Source organism: Pyrenophora tritici-repentis, chromosome 10 (assembly GCF_003171515.1).
Source record: "Pyrenophora tritici-repentis strain M4 chromosome 10, whole genome shotgun sequence".
Classification (NCBI taxonomy): Eukaryota; Fungi; Ascomycota; class Dothideomycetes; order Pleosporales; family Pleosporaceae; genus Pyrenophora; species Pyrenophora tritici-repentis.
The window spans coordinates 1,051,927-1,067,333 of record NC_089399.1 but is presented as its reverse complement, the minus strand read 5'-3'; the positions used below and the strand labels follow the sequence as shown (position 1 = coordinate 1,067,333).

Here is a 15,407-nt window from a genome sequence, read left to right as displayed (position 1 = left end):
TGTGGTTTGGTCGCGTACTCGCAGCCGTAAGATTAGCGACGGGTCACGGTGGTGGTTGGCTGTCGGTGAACAATGCGCTGAGCTCCAGGTGGTTAAACCCAATATGGCGCTATACCGCAACCGACACTGCCCGACGAACAGACCCGTCAAGGGGATGATGGCTCCTCTTCTCTAACCAACCTCTCCTGCTCCCCGTGATTCACCTGTCGCCCACGTCTGCAACTTCCGCCAACACGCCTTTCGCAGCAGCCTCGCCCTCGCGCTGATATAGGCGGCAGGCTCATCCGGCTGGCCGTCCTCGCTCCTTACCCTCCCTTTTCCACTACTTCTGCTTCCATTTGACGCCGCACGCCCCGACCGACACTTGACGTCGCACCACGACGCATCACATAATAACAACACAACCCACACGACCCATCTCATTCTACCATAACCCCGCCCCTTACGGCTTAATACAGCGACGCGCACAATGTCCGCCATGATGACGGCCGCGCCTTACGAGATACGGACGGGTGGTGACGGCAAGAGCAAGAAGCAGAGCATGGCCGAGCTCAAGCTGCGACGTCTCACCGAACTCAACCAGCGCCTACGAGAGGACCTCGAGCGACGCAGAATACCCGTGTCCGAGGCGGCATTAGAGTACGTCGACGGTGCCAAGTGGCAATGGGCACAGAAACAAGACGGCTAACGCGGACTCGCAGTCTCATTGCATTCACGGACAAGGAACCAAAAGACTGGATGGTTCCATCACGATGGGGGACGGTCAGTAGACGCGCTCCGACGTGTCCTTGTGCACTGCTAACGCACCCGACAGATTGACAAGCGCGACGACCCCTACGCGCCGCAACAGAGTAACGGCTGCTGCATCGTAATGTGAAGGATGAGAAAGATGCAGAAAGTCATGTCCATTACCGGCGTTCTGCGGCGCCCTTTTACACGGCAGGGACTGGTTTCTTTTTACTCTTTTGGACAAGGTTGATAATACCCCAAGGACCCCAAGTCGCGCACAGCAGTCCTGGGAGCGAAGCTATCGGACGGGTCATGTACTTCTTTTCAGCAATGTAAATTACCAGCGACGGCAGGGCTCGCTGCTGACTGATGGTTGCAGCGCAGCGGGGGATTTGTGTGTCTTCTTTTATATGCGGCCGGGGCGGCTTGCTAGTTTTTCAATTACGAGATAAAAGCGTTCTCAAATAATAATCTCATGTCCACTTCCATTTCCACATCGACTTGGACTTGTCCACTCGCACTCTGTTTCTGTCTCTGTCTCTGTCTCTGTGGTAACTACGGCACATCCCGATCCCGAGCTGTGCACCGGGCGGACGCTTGCTGGAAAGGGTAGGTCACCACCGAGTGGGCAAACGAGATTAACAGGGCGCGAAGGCTTGGCTAGTAGCATCAACAGCCGTAGTCAGTCGCATGGTAGCCAGTTGATGGCATGGCCGCCCAATGCGTCCGACGCAAACAAACAATGTCGTCGCCCTATCCAATGCAGCCAGGTCGAAAAAGCAAGCTTCTACCTCTAACCAAGGGGCTGGGCATGTCCAAGTACAGGCAGGTGGTGGTGTATGTAAGCGGAAGATGATTGCACGTGATCAGACTGCTGACCGGAGAGAAGAGGTACCGTCACCGTCGCTAACTTACCGTGTCGCTGGTCGCTGGAGGATCATCAATCGCCAACGTCTTGCGACATGGCGCCGGCCAAATGTCCCAAATGGCCACGACCGAGAGCGACGAACGAGTGGTATGCAGGCCGGCACTTCGCCTACGGTGACATGTAATTAGTTTAGGCGACGGCGCACTATTGGCCGACTAGTCGTGTGTCGACAGTGTGCCTTTTCGAGTCGCTGGGAGCCTGCAGCCCGCCGTCTTTGTTGATTGTTGCATCCCACGCGCACGAGTCAAGCCAGGTCGGAGACCCAAGTCGACCATGGCCACCAACATGACCGTCATTGCAGACGACATATCATCAAGCCATTAGGGCCGAACGTCATGGGGGTACTGCGCCTGAGCTGCGGCACATGGCAATAGGCTGAGGGCGCAAATGCCAGCTTTGCAAGCCACACACCCTCGAGATGCGCGGGCGACTCTCCCATTCTTATCAAATCGCCGTGGGGGCCTCAGCGCACCCGGCCTCTTCTCGTGCAGTGCCTCACAAGTTACAACCCTCAACCTGACCCTCTGACGACACTTGCCTCCGCTACGTACTGTAGAGGGCGAGGCCAGCGCCAGGTCCTTACACCGCTGCCAAAAGCGCAACAAGTTGTGTCACAAGTCCTACTGTATTGTCCATCCTCTATACGCATGTGAAGGAGCCGCACCGCTGGTCCCAATTCCGCGCCAACCCCACCCGTCCGTCACTGCGACCGCCAATTTTCTCTCCCCTCCGCCCGGGTTGCCGCTCAAGTCAAGTTATGAACAGCTCCACTGCACAGTCGTGGAACGCTGCTGAGCAGTTCGCCATGGACCAAAACCCCCAGGACTTCGCCGGCGCAGAATTCATCGACTTTGACAATCTGGATCTGCATTTCAACATTGATGGCTACAACCATGAGGCTCAGGCTTCGAATGGGAACCAGCTCGCCGATCTGTCCGACTCGCTCAACGTCCACCATCTCCAAGCCCAGTTTCCCCCGCAACTACCCCAGGACCACCGCGATGGCGCCAATCGTGGTCACCAGGTCCAAAATTTAGCAAATCATGGCATGTCGCAGTCCACGAATAGTTTCTTCGACTATGGCATGTCCCAGTACAGCCAGGCAGGGACACCGACATTTAGCCAGCCCCAAGACCAAATATATCGCCCACACCATGGTGTTCCACCAACGCCTAACAGCATAGAGATGCATGGCGACCCCACCCGCTATCTTCAGCAGTTGGACTCCCACCATGCCCTCTTCGACCAGAGATATCACATGCCCAAGGACGACGCGGTGCGTAGCATTTCACAGTGCCTATCAACTCCACAACTGACATACATAGACATTTACCCCCCTTGTCTCCCCCGCTGTTACACCCCATGATGCGCGCTTCCAGATCCCAGACTTTACCGTGCCGGGAGCCTACTTCAGCCCTCTGACGTCGCCCGCGCTGAACGCCCAGAGCCACCAGCATGCTCACCAGCAATCGCATAACACAACGTCGGGGAGCTCGACGGGACATTCACCAATTGATGTGGATATGGACATGCTGGGTGAGCCTGCCATCGTATCACAGGAACAGGTGAGGAGAAGTTCGCGGAGCACAAACAAAAGAACTCTGCCGCGGGCCAACGGGACCGGCCGCGTACGACAGTCTCCCATTGTGAAACCAAACAGGCGGAAAACAGCCATCTCTACACTGATCCCGTCAAAGGAAGTCAGCGAGCTCATGAAAGAGGTGCACTCGACACGACCATCGTCCAATGGCTTGGATGTGCATATGACACGTGAAAGCTCAGAGACCGACTCTATATCTCCTGAGCCCATGCTGTCTGAGATGCGCCCACCACCTAAGCCTGGCTCTTCGACAGCTTCTCCTGCCATAATTGCCCAGCGCAACAGCCATAACAGCACCCCGGCCACTCCAGCCTCTTTGATGCGCATACAACCCTCGCCCGAATTCAATGGCCACCAACAAGCACCGCCAATGCTAGAAGATCTCACTCTGCCCGAAGCGTCCTTAGACCGACCGGATTTGTCGAGAATAGACACTGCTATCCGGGACGAGGATCACGATACGCCTCGCATGTCCGCGCGGAAAACACCGAAGCTGAACCCTTTGAGCACACCTGGTGGATCCATTTCAGGCCGCCCCAGCCCAATGATGGACGCCATGTCCACACCGACAAGCCCGGCATTTGCTATGACCAACGGTAAGAAAAATGCCAAATCGGCACGCAACCCGAAGAAGAGAAACAGTGTGAGCACGAGTCTTGTCAGCCCTGCTTTGAGACCCAAGATCTCGCCGAGTATAAAGCCTCTACTACCTGACGGAGGAAGTGGTAAGTTGATCATTTGACATGGTTTATACAGCCTGTTCTAACTCGTAGTAGGTGGCGCAGACAGTACACACGCACTTTTGCTGGCATCCAAGTCAAATTACCAGAATATCCTCGATGGCACCACAGTCCCCGGCGTTGTCTACCCTACGTCCCTCTCTACCAATCTTACTTCAAAACGAACCTCGCACAAAATCGCCGAACAAGGACGCCGGAACCGTATCAATATGGCCCTCCAGGAAATGCAAGCTCTCTTACCCTCACCACAATTCGGCGCCACACCCGATGCCAAGAGCCCGGAATCGAACGCGCAAAACTCGAACAATTCCAAAGCAGCCAAAGTGGAGAGCGCCATTGAATACATCAAGCAGTTGAAGCAAGAAGTTTCTGAAAGAGACAATCTACTAACCCAGAAGGATCAAGAGATGGATGCACTGAGGAAGGAGCTGGCTGCGCTGAAGAGAAGTAGCTCTGAAGGTTCGGTATCTGAAGTTGAAGCAGCGTCACAGCCCAAAGCTGAACCCTATTCGAGCCCAAACACCGAAAACGAGACTTGAAGACTGATGGAACGGACGAGTTTTTAATCATCAACGCTTTATTTCCCGACGGAGACGTACAACCAGCAGTGTTTCTACGCGACCCTGCCGCATACCTTCCGAGCGACATCGACATGTCGATTCAGCTCTGACCGCACCTCACTACGGAAACTCTTGGGTCCACAGACAGTCTTGGAGGATGCGAAACTCACACACACAGTGTATCTGTGATGCCGCTGTTGAAAACAGTGTGCTTGCTATATTGGACTCCAAGCCCAAAATAAAATTGGCCAATACGTTATGTAATCAAGATGTAATAGAAGGAGTGGGGAAACGGGCCCAGGTAGAGAAAAAGGGACGTACAATGGGAAAGTCCTGTTTTTCTGCATCTGGTTTGGGCATTGTCGACTATGAGGGTCGGGCATGAATGACATGACACGAGGTTGGCCCATGATAGTAATGCATGGAAGGTTTCCAAACATCATGTTTGTTTTGGGATACATGTACCTGCTAGCTACAAAGGAAATACTTCAGAAGACGTTTGGTCAAACGCCTGTTTTGTTATTTGGTTAATGTTATGGTACCTTCAATGTATAGGCCTCGTGGCCATGTACAAATAGCTATCAGACCGACTGCTGACAATACATGTTCAAACAAAAGTAATCACCGAGTAAATAACCTTGTCACCAATTCAACACTGGCACATACAGCACCAAAGACATGTCAATAGTGTGGGAAATGGCACATATAAGGAAAACCGTGCATTTCTAAAGCAAGCATACTAAACACAATCACTCGCCCCGCCCGTCACCGTTCCCCTTTGAGCACAATGGTAGCAGCCTACATGTCCTTCTTCGTCCCCGGAAGCGGCCCCCTTGACGGAGATCCACCACCCATACACTAGCTGCCAACCAATTGCAACCCTTCGAGTCTACCAGCCAAGCTTCAGCTAAACAATCGTTTGCATTTACAATTTGTGTTCGTCCCCTGGTTAAGCTTTACCTCCCCACAAGCTGGCAGACATATCCGAAGGGGGGAAACTCAAGGAAATTACGTCAAAACCGCAAAAAGGACAAGGGGCAAGGGGGGATATTAATGCGAGGTGAAGCCGTAAAGCAAACAATGATCAGTGATCCACTGGAGAGCTGCCTAGTAACGTAGATGTGCAAGAAGCCCAAGATGATCCGTTGGCTCTAGTCGGTCAAGAGTTGTTGAATGTTGTCCGCCAGCCGAACTTTGTGCCAATTGAAGATATCGTTTAGGTCGAGCTCCCAGAGATACGAGATGGTCGTCAAGAAACCGTGGCCGTAGTGAATGCGACACAAAAGTGCCTCTCTAGTTCCGTACCAGGTGCCCGACGAATGGATCCCATGAACTGATCGATGAGGAGCGACGCCGTCCACAATGTTGCCAGGACGGCAATGCCGCATTTCCCATTCGTAGTACGCAGAACCGATTGCAAAGAAGCGGTTCCGCAAGAGTTGAGATGACGAATCAGAAGCCACATCAAGAATCAGTAGCCACCAGATGCATACTGGTCCCCACCACGCTTATTGGCCGAACGAAGCTGCCTGAAAAAAAAGAAGAAGGTTAGTAAGATCTGAATCTGACATCCCCCGCGCTAAGCGTTATCACACCAAACGCAAAGGAGAGGGTCCCTTACGAGGATCAGATATATCGAACTCACATTCCGGTGCCCTCCTGGCGTGCGTTGACCGGTCCACGCTTGGTGCCAGCTGCAGTACCAGCGTTAGCAGCAGCGGTGGTGGTTACGTGACGTCCGCGGCCCTTGTCGTCCTCTTCGCCCTGGCCCTGGTTGGCAGCCTGGGCGATGGCCTGGGCGTTCTTCTGGTACTTGTAGACGGTCCAGTCGAACACGTAGTCGTACTGGAAGCCTTCACGAACGAAGAGGTCGCGGAAGATCTTGCGCAGGTACGAGTAGTCGGGCTTGTCGTCGAAGCGAAGCGAGCGCGTGTAGTTGAGGTAGATGGCGAACTCGTTGGGGAAGCCACGGCAAAGGACCTCGGTGGGAGTCGTCATCTTCTTCTCCATGATGCGGTCGTATTTCTGCTTCTTGGTGGCCGCCTTAAGACCCTGCCAGGGGAGGGAGCCGCGGCAGAAGTAGAGCATGACGTAGCCCAAAGACTCCATGTCGTCACGGCGGGATTGTTCTGCGGACGTTAGCGTTTGGAAAGACAGATGGACTACGTGTACGTACCGACACCCAAGTGGGTGTTGATGCTGGCATAACGGGCGGTACCAGTCAAGTTCTTGTTCTCACGGTAAGGAATGTGGAAGTGAGTCTTGGGGTCACGGTACTTCTTGGCAAGACCGAAGTCGATGACGTTGACCTGGTTGCCGCGCTTGCCAATGCCCATGAGGAAGTTGTCGGGCTTGATATCACGGTGGATAAACGACTTAGCGTGGATGTACTCGATGCGGGAGATGAGCTGGTCGGCGAGCAGCAGGACGGTCTTGAGGGAGAACTTGCGGTTGCAGAAGTTAAACAGATCCTCAAGGGACGGGCCGAGCAGGTCCAGAACCATGGCGTTGTAATCGCACTCGGTGCCGAACCAGCGAACAAAGGGGATACCGACACCGCCGGCGAGCGACTTGTAGACGCGGGCCTCATATTCGAGCTGGGGGTGCTTGGCCTTGACGCTCTCGAGCTTGATGGCGATCTCCTCACCGGAGATGATATTGGTGCCTGTGGACGTCAGCTATGTTGGCGGGCAGCGGATAGCGGGCAGCAGCTACACACCGAGATAAATGTCACCGAAACTGCCGCTACCAATCTTGCGGCCAATTCTGTACTTGTTGCCGACACGGAGATCCTGCCACGGGTTAGCCTAAAACGTCCTACAGCGAGGTACTTGTGTCGTATCGGGACAACAAGCGGGGCGGGGGGACGTACCATTGTCGTCATGATTGCGGGAGGTTCAACCTTGAAGAGGTTGGCCTGTTGGGGAGGAGGTGGTAGTTGGGTGCGGGTCGAAAGTTGTGACGATGGGGCGGGATGGCGTTTTGAGGGTCAGGCTGCTGTGGGCGGACCGGTCAGTATGAGGCTTTTGCCAATAAGGCGGTGAGTAAGCGGAGCGGGCAGCCGAGGGACGCTAGTAGGAACAGTAAAAGAGAAGGAGAAAGAGGCTGGCGGACAAGGTGAAGGTGCAGGTGCAGGTGCAGGTGCAGGTGAATGCTCGGAGCGTGGTGGTGAGTGCTCAGCCAGGCCTCGGGTTGGAGGGCGGAACCGAATGATGAGCTGGGCAGGACTTACCTGTAGGGCGTGAATGAGCCCAACGAACAAAGGCGCCGACGTGCTTTTACGCGGAGCAGGGTTTGCACAATGTTAGTGCAAGTGCAGCGTATGGATGAAGCAGCTGCAGGCTACAGAGGAGCAGAGAAGGGCTCGGAGAAGTCGCACTGCAGCAAGGTGGTGGTGCTGTGTCAACGCGGATGGAGAGGACGGCGGCACAGAAGGAGCCAACTGCCTTGTATTCGGCTGGGCTGGGCAGCCCTGTCACGTGCAGCACTAATCCACCACTTTCACTGCGGCGGTGTATCAAGCCCAGCCCGCCTATCTGATGTGCTGATCCCTGGAGCCGGAAGAGAGGAGCCTGCCCACATTGGCAGGTCCGCTGCTTCTTGGGCGTGTATTTGTGTCCATGGCCAGGATGTGCCCGTCAAGACACCGTCTTACGTTTCAAATGCCGTCAACTGATGGCCACATCATGCATACAATCCACGCCGACTTCTCCAGATCTGCCCCTTTTATGCGCGCTGCAGCTCGCCAAACATGACGCTACATTTGATTGACTTCGACCAGAAACCATCTGCGGGCGCCGTCCCGCTGTCGGCGAGAAAAGCCATCGTAGCCGATGCTTTGGAAACCCGCGACCCGAACCAGTCTGCAGTTCGCTTCGCATCGGTTTCATGCCAGCCAGGTGGGTATGGGTAGAAATAGAAAACGCTGCGCTCGACCGCAGCAGCCCATGGCACATGTCACGACTTCCCAGACCCCATTTGCTGTGTATATGGCGCAATGTCTTCGGCACCCACGGTAATATAGCGCATGCAGCCAAATCTCCTAGCCACAGCCCTAGAAGCCTGTCACTCAAACTACTGCCTTCCGCCCAAATCGGCTGCACACATTTGCGCATGCAACAAGCACACAGCAAGGCACTTTTCGAACCGAGTACCATGACGCCGTTTTTGTTTGTAGCACTGCATTTACGACACCTGCCTACATTGGCTGAATCTCCTACCTCGACGAACCATCTTGTCACACGTATCCGAGGGGGCTGATGCTTGCACCTACATCTTGGACAGTACAAATGCACCCTGTCCTCATAGGAACGTTGCTGCAGCGATCGTGTAATTATCGTGCTGTCGTAGATGTGTAAACACCCGTTTCGACAAGGATGAGGGGTCAAGCTTAGTTCCCAAGGAACAGTCCAAATCGCCTGGGGATTGCTGTCAGTTGGCCATATTATGACGCATGGCCTTGACCGACTCTTAACCATGGCTTGGCCAGCCAGCGTCATCTCGTTTCTGCATCGGCTTGATGTATTTACGCCAACCATCAAAACAGATGCTTCACAATCTTGCCAGGTGCACGATATCATCGACCCTTCACTTTGAACTTGTGAATAGACTTTAGCACTCTTACACGACTGCACAAGGGGAATCGTTCATCTGAGAGCAACATTGCTTTTGCCAAAGTCTATACAGCCATCTCGGCTCGAGATCTCGATTGACCACGATTCATCGTGCTCCCACGGCTATTGTACACCGCCTCTCGTGACGCTTGTATGTCTCAAGACCCCTCCTGGCATGGCCCATTATCCGGCTTAGTGGTTTGGCGCCTGGTTCTTGACGGCCGGGTTTCGCGGGTCGTTCTTGTACTCCTCGCCTGTACTGGGTCAGCTTGCGAACATGCCAATTGAACCTGCACATGAAGCTGCGAAATAGAGAAGACGCACCTTGAGCCATGGCGTTCGCGGCAGAGTTGACACCGTAGAGGATGACGAGGCCTGGCCATACTTGTTAGTCCGGTTCTCTCACTCTAGACGTCCTCCGGTCTATAGCAACGCCCTGCTAATTCCGTCTCTTTCCAAAATTTCCCATTTTTACCAAGAACAAACAAGGCTGCGCAACGTACCGGAAATGTAGAAGGGCCACATGGGCTTGGCTGTGGTTCCCTTGTTAGCAATCTTTTCGAGCTTCATCCTTCACTTTTGTGGTCTGGCGTGACATACCGATTTGCGCCGGGAATTTCCTTCCGAGAAGAGGCATTTTGGCGTGTGTTGGAGGGGCAATGGATTGATTGGCGATTGCGATGGAGGATGGCGGTAATGGGGTGTAGAAGAAGCTGTTCTTCGGCTTCCTCATACTCTTGGCGTCGGCGCAAGGAAACACCGACCAGTAAACACCGCACCACTGCAACGACAACCCCGCGACATACCACATTACTTCAGTAGTATAGTAGTATTGAACGCCGCTGAACCTAAGAGTCCTTCGCCACGATCATGGCGTCGCCGTTAGAGGGATGTGTGGCCTCGTTGCGCAATAGCATGCAACTGCTGGATTCATCTATCAATATACTAGACGACGGCGTCAGTGACCTACCTCGATTGGCGAAAGTACTGCAGACAACCCGGGTATATACAACACAAGGAGACAGTAATCTCATATCCATTTGACTGACGTCTTCAACAGCACTTTGAGCTCATCTCCGAATCGGACCTTCAAACCGCACAGTCAGCCCTCCTCTCAGAGATCCGCCCAGAAGTCGATAATCTCCTAAAACGTGTCGAGAACTACTTAGACAAGCTTGAACGCCGCGAACAATCCCTGATCGCAAAGTGCGACTTGAATGACGGCAGACTTGGTCGAGATGGAACTGGCGGGTCAGGCTCAAGACCGGCCAGTAGGTCTGCGCCGAGGAGTGGGGGGAAAGCAGTCAGTGCACAACAAGAACTGCGAGTCAAGGCATTGAAGGCAAAGAAGGATAGGTTGAGCTATGCGGTGGAAACACTGGAATTGCAGGCAAAGCAACGGGAGAGACAACTGAGAATGAGCATGGCGGCTCCGCAGCAGCTTTATGATGATTAGTTCTTGCAAAGAGTTTGGTTTATTGTTGGGAATAGTCGATACGCAGTATGGCGCAGATTGGAAGCCTTATCGTATTCGGATGGGCGTTTTGCGATTAAGATACCCCATGATAGAAGAATTCACATATTTGACTCACTATTCTATACTGTAGACTATCGTGTCTATAATACCAAACTCTTGTCCGATTATATCATGTACCCGTTCATACAATTTGAGACATTGGGTGCACACACTCATCAGAATGCATAAGCCCTCTTATTGAATAGAAGCATTTAGACATGCCCTTTATACAATTCGGCTAGCCAAGTAAGTCGCTGTACAGAGTGATTGTCTAACTTGTAAAATAGGATGATATAATCTGATGAGGCGTGGATGCCGTTTGCGCTAACCGTTTTGGCGGTGCCTTGTCGGCGAATGCCGAGAAGTGCGCAGGCGAAGAACTCGATTCACATCACCTCCGCAGCAATTGCATCCTCCCCACCACCCCGTCCATCATGAGCTCTCTCCGTATCGCCCGAGCCGCCCTCCGCGCGAGGCCCGCTGCCATTGCCCGCCCCATCCAGCGAAGAGGCTACGCCGAGGTCGCCAACGACAAGATCAAGCTGTCCCTAGCTCTTCCGCATCAGGTACGCAACACCAGCAGGCGCAATTCGGAGAGTTGGAAACCTATAGATAGTCAAGGAGTAACCAAGGCTAACTATTAGTCTATAGTCCATCTACAAGTCCCAGGACGTGTACGTCTCTTGAAATGCCGACCAACACCATATCGAATGCGCGATTGCTGACATGAGGTTTCGTGCAGTGTCCAGGTCAATCTTCCCGCGGAAACCGGTGACATGGGTGTCTTGGCCAACCACGTTGCTTCAATCGAGCAGCTCAAGCCCGGCCTAGTCGAGATCATTGAGGAGTCTGGCGGCAGCAAGCAATTCTTCCTCTCCGGTGGATTCGCCGTTGTGCAGCCAAACTCTGTTCTTAGCATCAACGCCGTCGAGGGTTACCCATTGGAGGACTTCAGCGCCGAGGTAGGAATCAATCATAAGGAAATGGGAAAGTTGCGACTGACGTAGAGATAGGCTGTCAGGAACCAGATCGGCGAGGCACAGAAGATTGCCAGTGGAAGCGGCAGTGAGGCTGACATTGCCGAGGCCAAGATTGAGCTTGAGGTAGGTCTGATTCACACGTCTGATGAAGGGAAACTGATATGTTACAGGTTCTCGAGAGCCTCCAGGCTGCGTTGAAGTAAGCCTGTAAATAGCGTTTATTAGGCAGGTCGTATGCGGTATGTACAGTAACAGATGCCGCGTACTTTCCGTGCGCAAAGTGTAGAAGGAGCCCATGAGGCATCCCAAACATTGCAACAAACCCTCGCATTATCTTCACATAACACCTGAATTGAGTGACTTTGCACCCGTAATCAACCCTGCACAATCTAAAACACCATTCCTATCATCCTATTGTTTATCTCACTTCATACCAATTCTCTCGATACCTACTACAAGCAAACACCAATCCTCCCACGCCGCTCGGTAAAGCCGCTCATACGTCAATCGAGCGCCTTACAACACCTCAACAGTTACATATGCCCCCAGGCTTTGATCAGCCTACGTCAAGTTCCGCAGCCCGTACAAATAGTGCGGCACTTCGCGAGCAGGCACGTCAACTATCAACAGTGAGAACAAGACAGAGTCGGAGCGAAGCTCATGTGTCGCTACCGAGTACTGAGCAGCCAAACCGACCACGGTCGAGTTCATCCGAACCTAACACCAATAGCCCACCAAATTCGATCGTCCTGCTGCGATCAAGCGAGGCCCAACAGTCGTCTAATGTAGGACACAGGTATCATACCAACACATCACCGAATAAGCATACACATGCCCAGGTTCTGGATCGTATAGGGTACTCTTACCCAGAGCTAAGGGCAGCAGCTTCAGTGGGCAGAATCCCTTCCCCAGTTGGTGCCCGCAGTGAAGACCGTTCACTTGCTTCAAGCGCTGTCGAGCTCAAGAGGCGATCATCGATACCGGGCCCCGCATCTCATCTTAAAGGACAACCATGCCAATCTCAGGCTGTGCCACTGCCTTCGAGACAACCAAAGCTAGTCTCGGTACGGTCGGCAAAGAACTTTTTCGAGAACAAAGTCTCTCAGCCTTCATCAGCACCCCTTCTTCCCTCTTCAGCGACTGCTACTAGAACGGATTCTGCATCTCCGAAAACGCACTCATCGTTACCTTCTCGTAGCTCCTCTACTCGTGATCCCAGTCCAGATGTTCTCCATACTACGAAGAGACCCTTTTCGAGCGAAAAAGAGACTTCCGATACTGCGGACAACACATCGTCTATCAATGAGAAGGATACTTTTGATAATGTGGACGAGAACACGGCCTCTATCATGGAGGATGACTCTTCTCCCACTGGATTACCCTTACGAAGCCTGACAGAGCCAGGGGCTGTCGAAGCTGTGCAGTCTATGATCCCTTACTCTGATGTCGAAATTGGCGAGTCGGTTCCTGAAGTCATAATCAGAAGAGCTACTGTCGTGGCAGATATGGCCTTACAAGAGGCTAAATCAGAGGAGGCAGAAGAAGATGCAACGAAGCAGATACAGCCAACGACCGTGTTTTCGGATTCAACTCGTAATGCGAATCTTTTGGGCTTCGACAGACGTGTGGCAGATGATAGGCCAGCGCTACTTTCTGTCTCCAAACCACTCATTGTCGGTAAAGAGCCCCAGTCAAGAAATGATCAAGGGCCGTCCGATAGGCTTCTGAGGCGTTTATCTACCCGTAGGTCAATGCCAGCTATCGAGACCACGCAGGCTCAGACTCTGAATCGTCGACAATCGCTGCTAGGGAGTCAACGTGCGAGATCTTATCGCGATATTCGAACGGCTTTTGAAGAACACGGAGAGTCTGTTCCAAAACGGGCTGAATCACGCAGCACTCATATGCCTGAAAGCTTCAGTAACCCAGATGAGGTCGCTGATGGCCCCATCAGGAGAAGGTTCTCAAAGGCATCGAGCCCGAACTTTCAGTTGTTCCGTGATAGATTTGGCAAGCATGTGGATGTCCGCAAAAAGTCTGAGGTCAACATATCAAAGGATCGTCTCAGTTACGATGGATCGCATTCTCCCAATCTCTCGCGTCGCAACACCACTTCTGGTCCAGTCCCAGTCGTAAATACAGGCATCGGGGCACCACATCACAACAAAGAGGTCCCTGACGATGTGGACAATCGCCAAGGGTACGGGCGTCGCGTAAGAAACTTCACCGTTAGAACTTCACCAAAGACTTATACTGATGCATACCGATATCTAGATGACCCAAGATTTCGGCTTCCCCGGTGCACGTACCAAACCTGGTGGTACGACCAGATCGAGCAAAGCCCTACAGGACCCCGGCAGATGGGTCAAACGAGCATGCGGTCACTTTTCATACATGGGCAATACAGAGCATCGCGAGCATGCTCAGAAGAGAACGTGCCGACAGTGCTCTGCTCGGGCCAATCAGCCCGAACAACTACCAGTCCATCAACAGTGGACAGGAAAACGAGCTCTAACCCGATCCTCTACCTCCACATCCTCGTCAAGGAGAGTCAGAAAAGCTAGTGACCGTAATACAAGACGGCGCCAGCAGCATACTGAATGTGTGCCAGCAGACAGATGCGGTGACACATTCGCAGAAGATCTGGGTCAAATTATTGAATCTATTCTGAAAGATCACGCCAACACACTGCAAGATGTCATCGACAACATCAAAAGTAGTCAGCCAAGTCTTGCAAAGCTTCAAAGAGCATCTGGAGAACTTGTGCAACGGTGCCAAACCGCCAGCTGCTGTGTCTACTCTTGTAACGCCTCCGGTAAACTGCCATGCGAACACCAGACAGTAAATGAAGCATCTGACTCCGTCTCTGAGCCATGTTCCGAACAGCAGCAAATCACCTTGTATGATCCGCCTAAAGAAGCTAAGAAGCTAAACATTGGGTCGCCTGGGAGAGTTGGACCAAACATCAACGATCGTCATTCGAACCTGAACGAAGTTGTCAAGTCAATGCCTGATCTAGTGGACCTAGTCAAATCTGCAGCCGATGACTTTGGTGTTGATCTTGAACTGGTACCGAGTGCACAGGACGAGGAAATGTTCCTCAGTGCCCAATACGAAAGTACACCTTGCTACTCTTGTTCGTCATGCGGAGACGATCATCTAGCTACTGTAGGAGAGACGATCGTCGAAGATGAGGAGGATTTCTGGCTGCGACAAGCACGCCGGAGGTTGATGGAAATCTTGGAAACCCGCGAGCAACTCATTGGCGAGTTGGATTCAATAGCCGGAGATCTTGGTGTTCAGTTTGAAGATCATCAACATCCCAAAGCTGTCGCGGATTCCGCACAGAGCGTGCTTAGCGAAGTATCTACTGAGTCGTCAACGGAGCGTACACAGTCTGGAAAGAAGCCTGTAGACGCTGCCACAGAAAGAGCGCCTATAATCACCAACAAGGAAATCGACGAGAGAGAATCTGGTGGTACAGTCTCCCCTATCTCCGCTCATTCGGGGAAAAGGTCTGTTGTCATGAAAGACCTACAGCAGCTTGGAGAGATCCCACCTGAGGAGATTTAGGAGTGGCTTCAAGTGGCGCGGTCCGAGCTTTCAACTGCCATTGGTTCTGCTACTACCGACTCGAGTACGCTTCCAGCTTCAGATATTCAGTTCGGTTTTCAGCAAGGAGAGCGACCCAAATACGTCCAGAATTCTTCATCAACGTCTGAGTGGCAATGCGATCTACTG

General features: G+C 52.8%; 7 protein-coding genes across 7 annotated transcripts; 5 read left to right on the top strand and 2 right to left on the bottom strand.

The window, feature by feature from the left end:
- Window positions 1-469: 469 nt before the first annotated feature.
- On the top strand, window positions 470-877 carry PtrM4_042340 (G-protein complex gamma subunit Ste18-GpgA; the record flags this gene model as incomplete). The annotated part of the gene is made up of 3 exons (XM_001937449.2): window positions 470-639; window positions 702-762; window positions 815-877. The coding sequence occupies 3 exons, from the start codon at window positions 470-472 to the stop codon at window positions 875-877; spliced, it is 294 nt and encodes a 97-aa protein (XP_001937484.1).
- A 1,537-nt stretch (window positions 878-2,414) lies between these two features.
- On the top strand, window positions 2,415-4,536 carry PtrM4_042330 (HLH domain containing protein; the record flags this gene model as incomplete). The annotated part of the gene is made up of 3 exons (XM_001937450.2): window positions 2,415-2,933; window positions 2,983-3,982; window positions 4,034-4,536. The coding sequence occupies 3 exons, from the start codon at window positions 2,415-2,417 to the stop codon at window positions 4,534-4,536; spliced, it is 2,022 nt and encodes a 673-aa protein (XP_001937485.2).
- A 1,662-nt stretch (window positions 4,537-6,198) lies between these two features.
- PtrM4_042320 (SPS1, Serine-threonine protein kinase) lies at window positions 6,199-7,441 on the bottom strand (the record flags this gene model as incomplete). Its single annotated transcript, XM_001937451.2, has 4 exons — window positions 6,199-6,686; window positions 6,734-7,222; window positions 7,277-7,349; window positions 7,430-7,441. The coding sequence occupies 4 exons, from the start codon at window positions 7,439-7,441 to the stop codon at window positions 6,199-6,201; spliced, it is 1,062 nt and encodes a 353-aa protein (XP_001937486.1).
- A 1,921-nt stretch (window positions 7,442-9,362) lies between these two features.
- PtrM4_042310 (mitochondrial F1F0 ATP synthase subunit Atp18) lies at window positions 9,363-9,807 on the bottom strand (the record flags this gene model as incomplete). Its single annotated transcript, XM_001937452.2, has 4 exons — window positions 9,363-9,424; window positions 9,495-9,545; window positions 9,674-9,703; window positions 9,771-9,807. The coding sequence occupies 4 exons, from the start codon at window positions 9,805-9,807 to the stop codon at window positions 9,363-9,365; spliced, it is 180 nt and encodes a 59-aa protein (XP_001937487.1).
- A 233-nt stretch (window positions 9,808-10,040) lies between these two features.
- Window positions 10,041-10,526, top strand: PtrM4_042300 (uncharacterized protein; the record flags this gene model as incomplete). Its single annotated transcript, XM_066104446.1, has 3 exons — window positions 10,041-10,172; window positions 10,231-10,441; window positions 10,522-10,526. The coding sequence occupies 3 exons, from the start codon at window positions 10,041-10,043 to the stop codon at window positions 10,524-10,526; spliced, it is 348 nt and encodes a 115-aa protein (XP_065959010.1).
- A 594-nt stretch (window positions 10,527-11,120) lies between these two features.
- PtrM4_042290 (AtpC, F0F1-type ATP synthase, epsilon subunit (mitochondrial delta subunit)) lies at window positions 11,121-11,869 on the top strand (the record flags this gene model as incomplete). Its single annotated transcript, XM_001937454.2, has 5 exons — window positions 11,121-11,252; window positions 11,338-11,360; window positions 11,429-11,648; window positions 11,700-11,789; window positions 11,837-11,869. The coding sequence occupies 5 exons, from the start codon at window positions 11,121-11,123 to the stop codon at window positions 11,867-11,869; spliced, it is 498 nt and encodes a 165-aa protein (XP_001937489.1).
- A 336-nt stretch (window positions 11,870-12,205) lies between these two features.
- Window positions 12,206-15,239, top strand: PtrM4_042280 (uncharacterized protein; the record flags this gene model as incomplete). The annotated part of the gene is made up of 2 exons (XM_066104445.1): window positions 12,206-13,879; window positions 13,941-15,239. 2 exons carry the CDS (start codon window positions 12,206-12,208, stop codon window positions 15,237-15,239), a joined length of 2,973 nt encoding a protein of 990 aa, XP_065959009.1.
- Window positions 15,240-15,407: the final 168 nt, after the last annotated feature.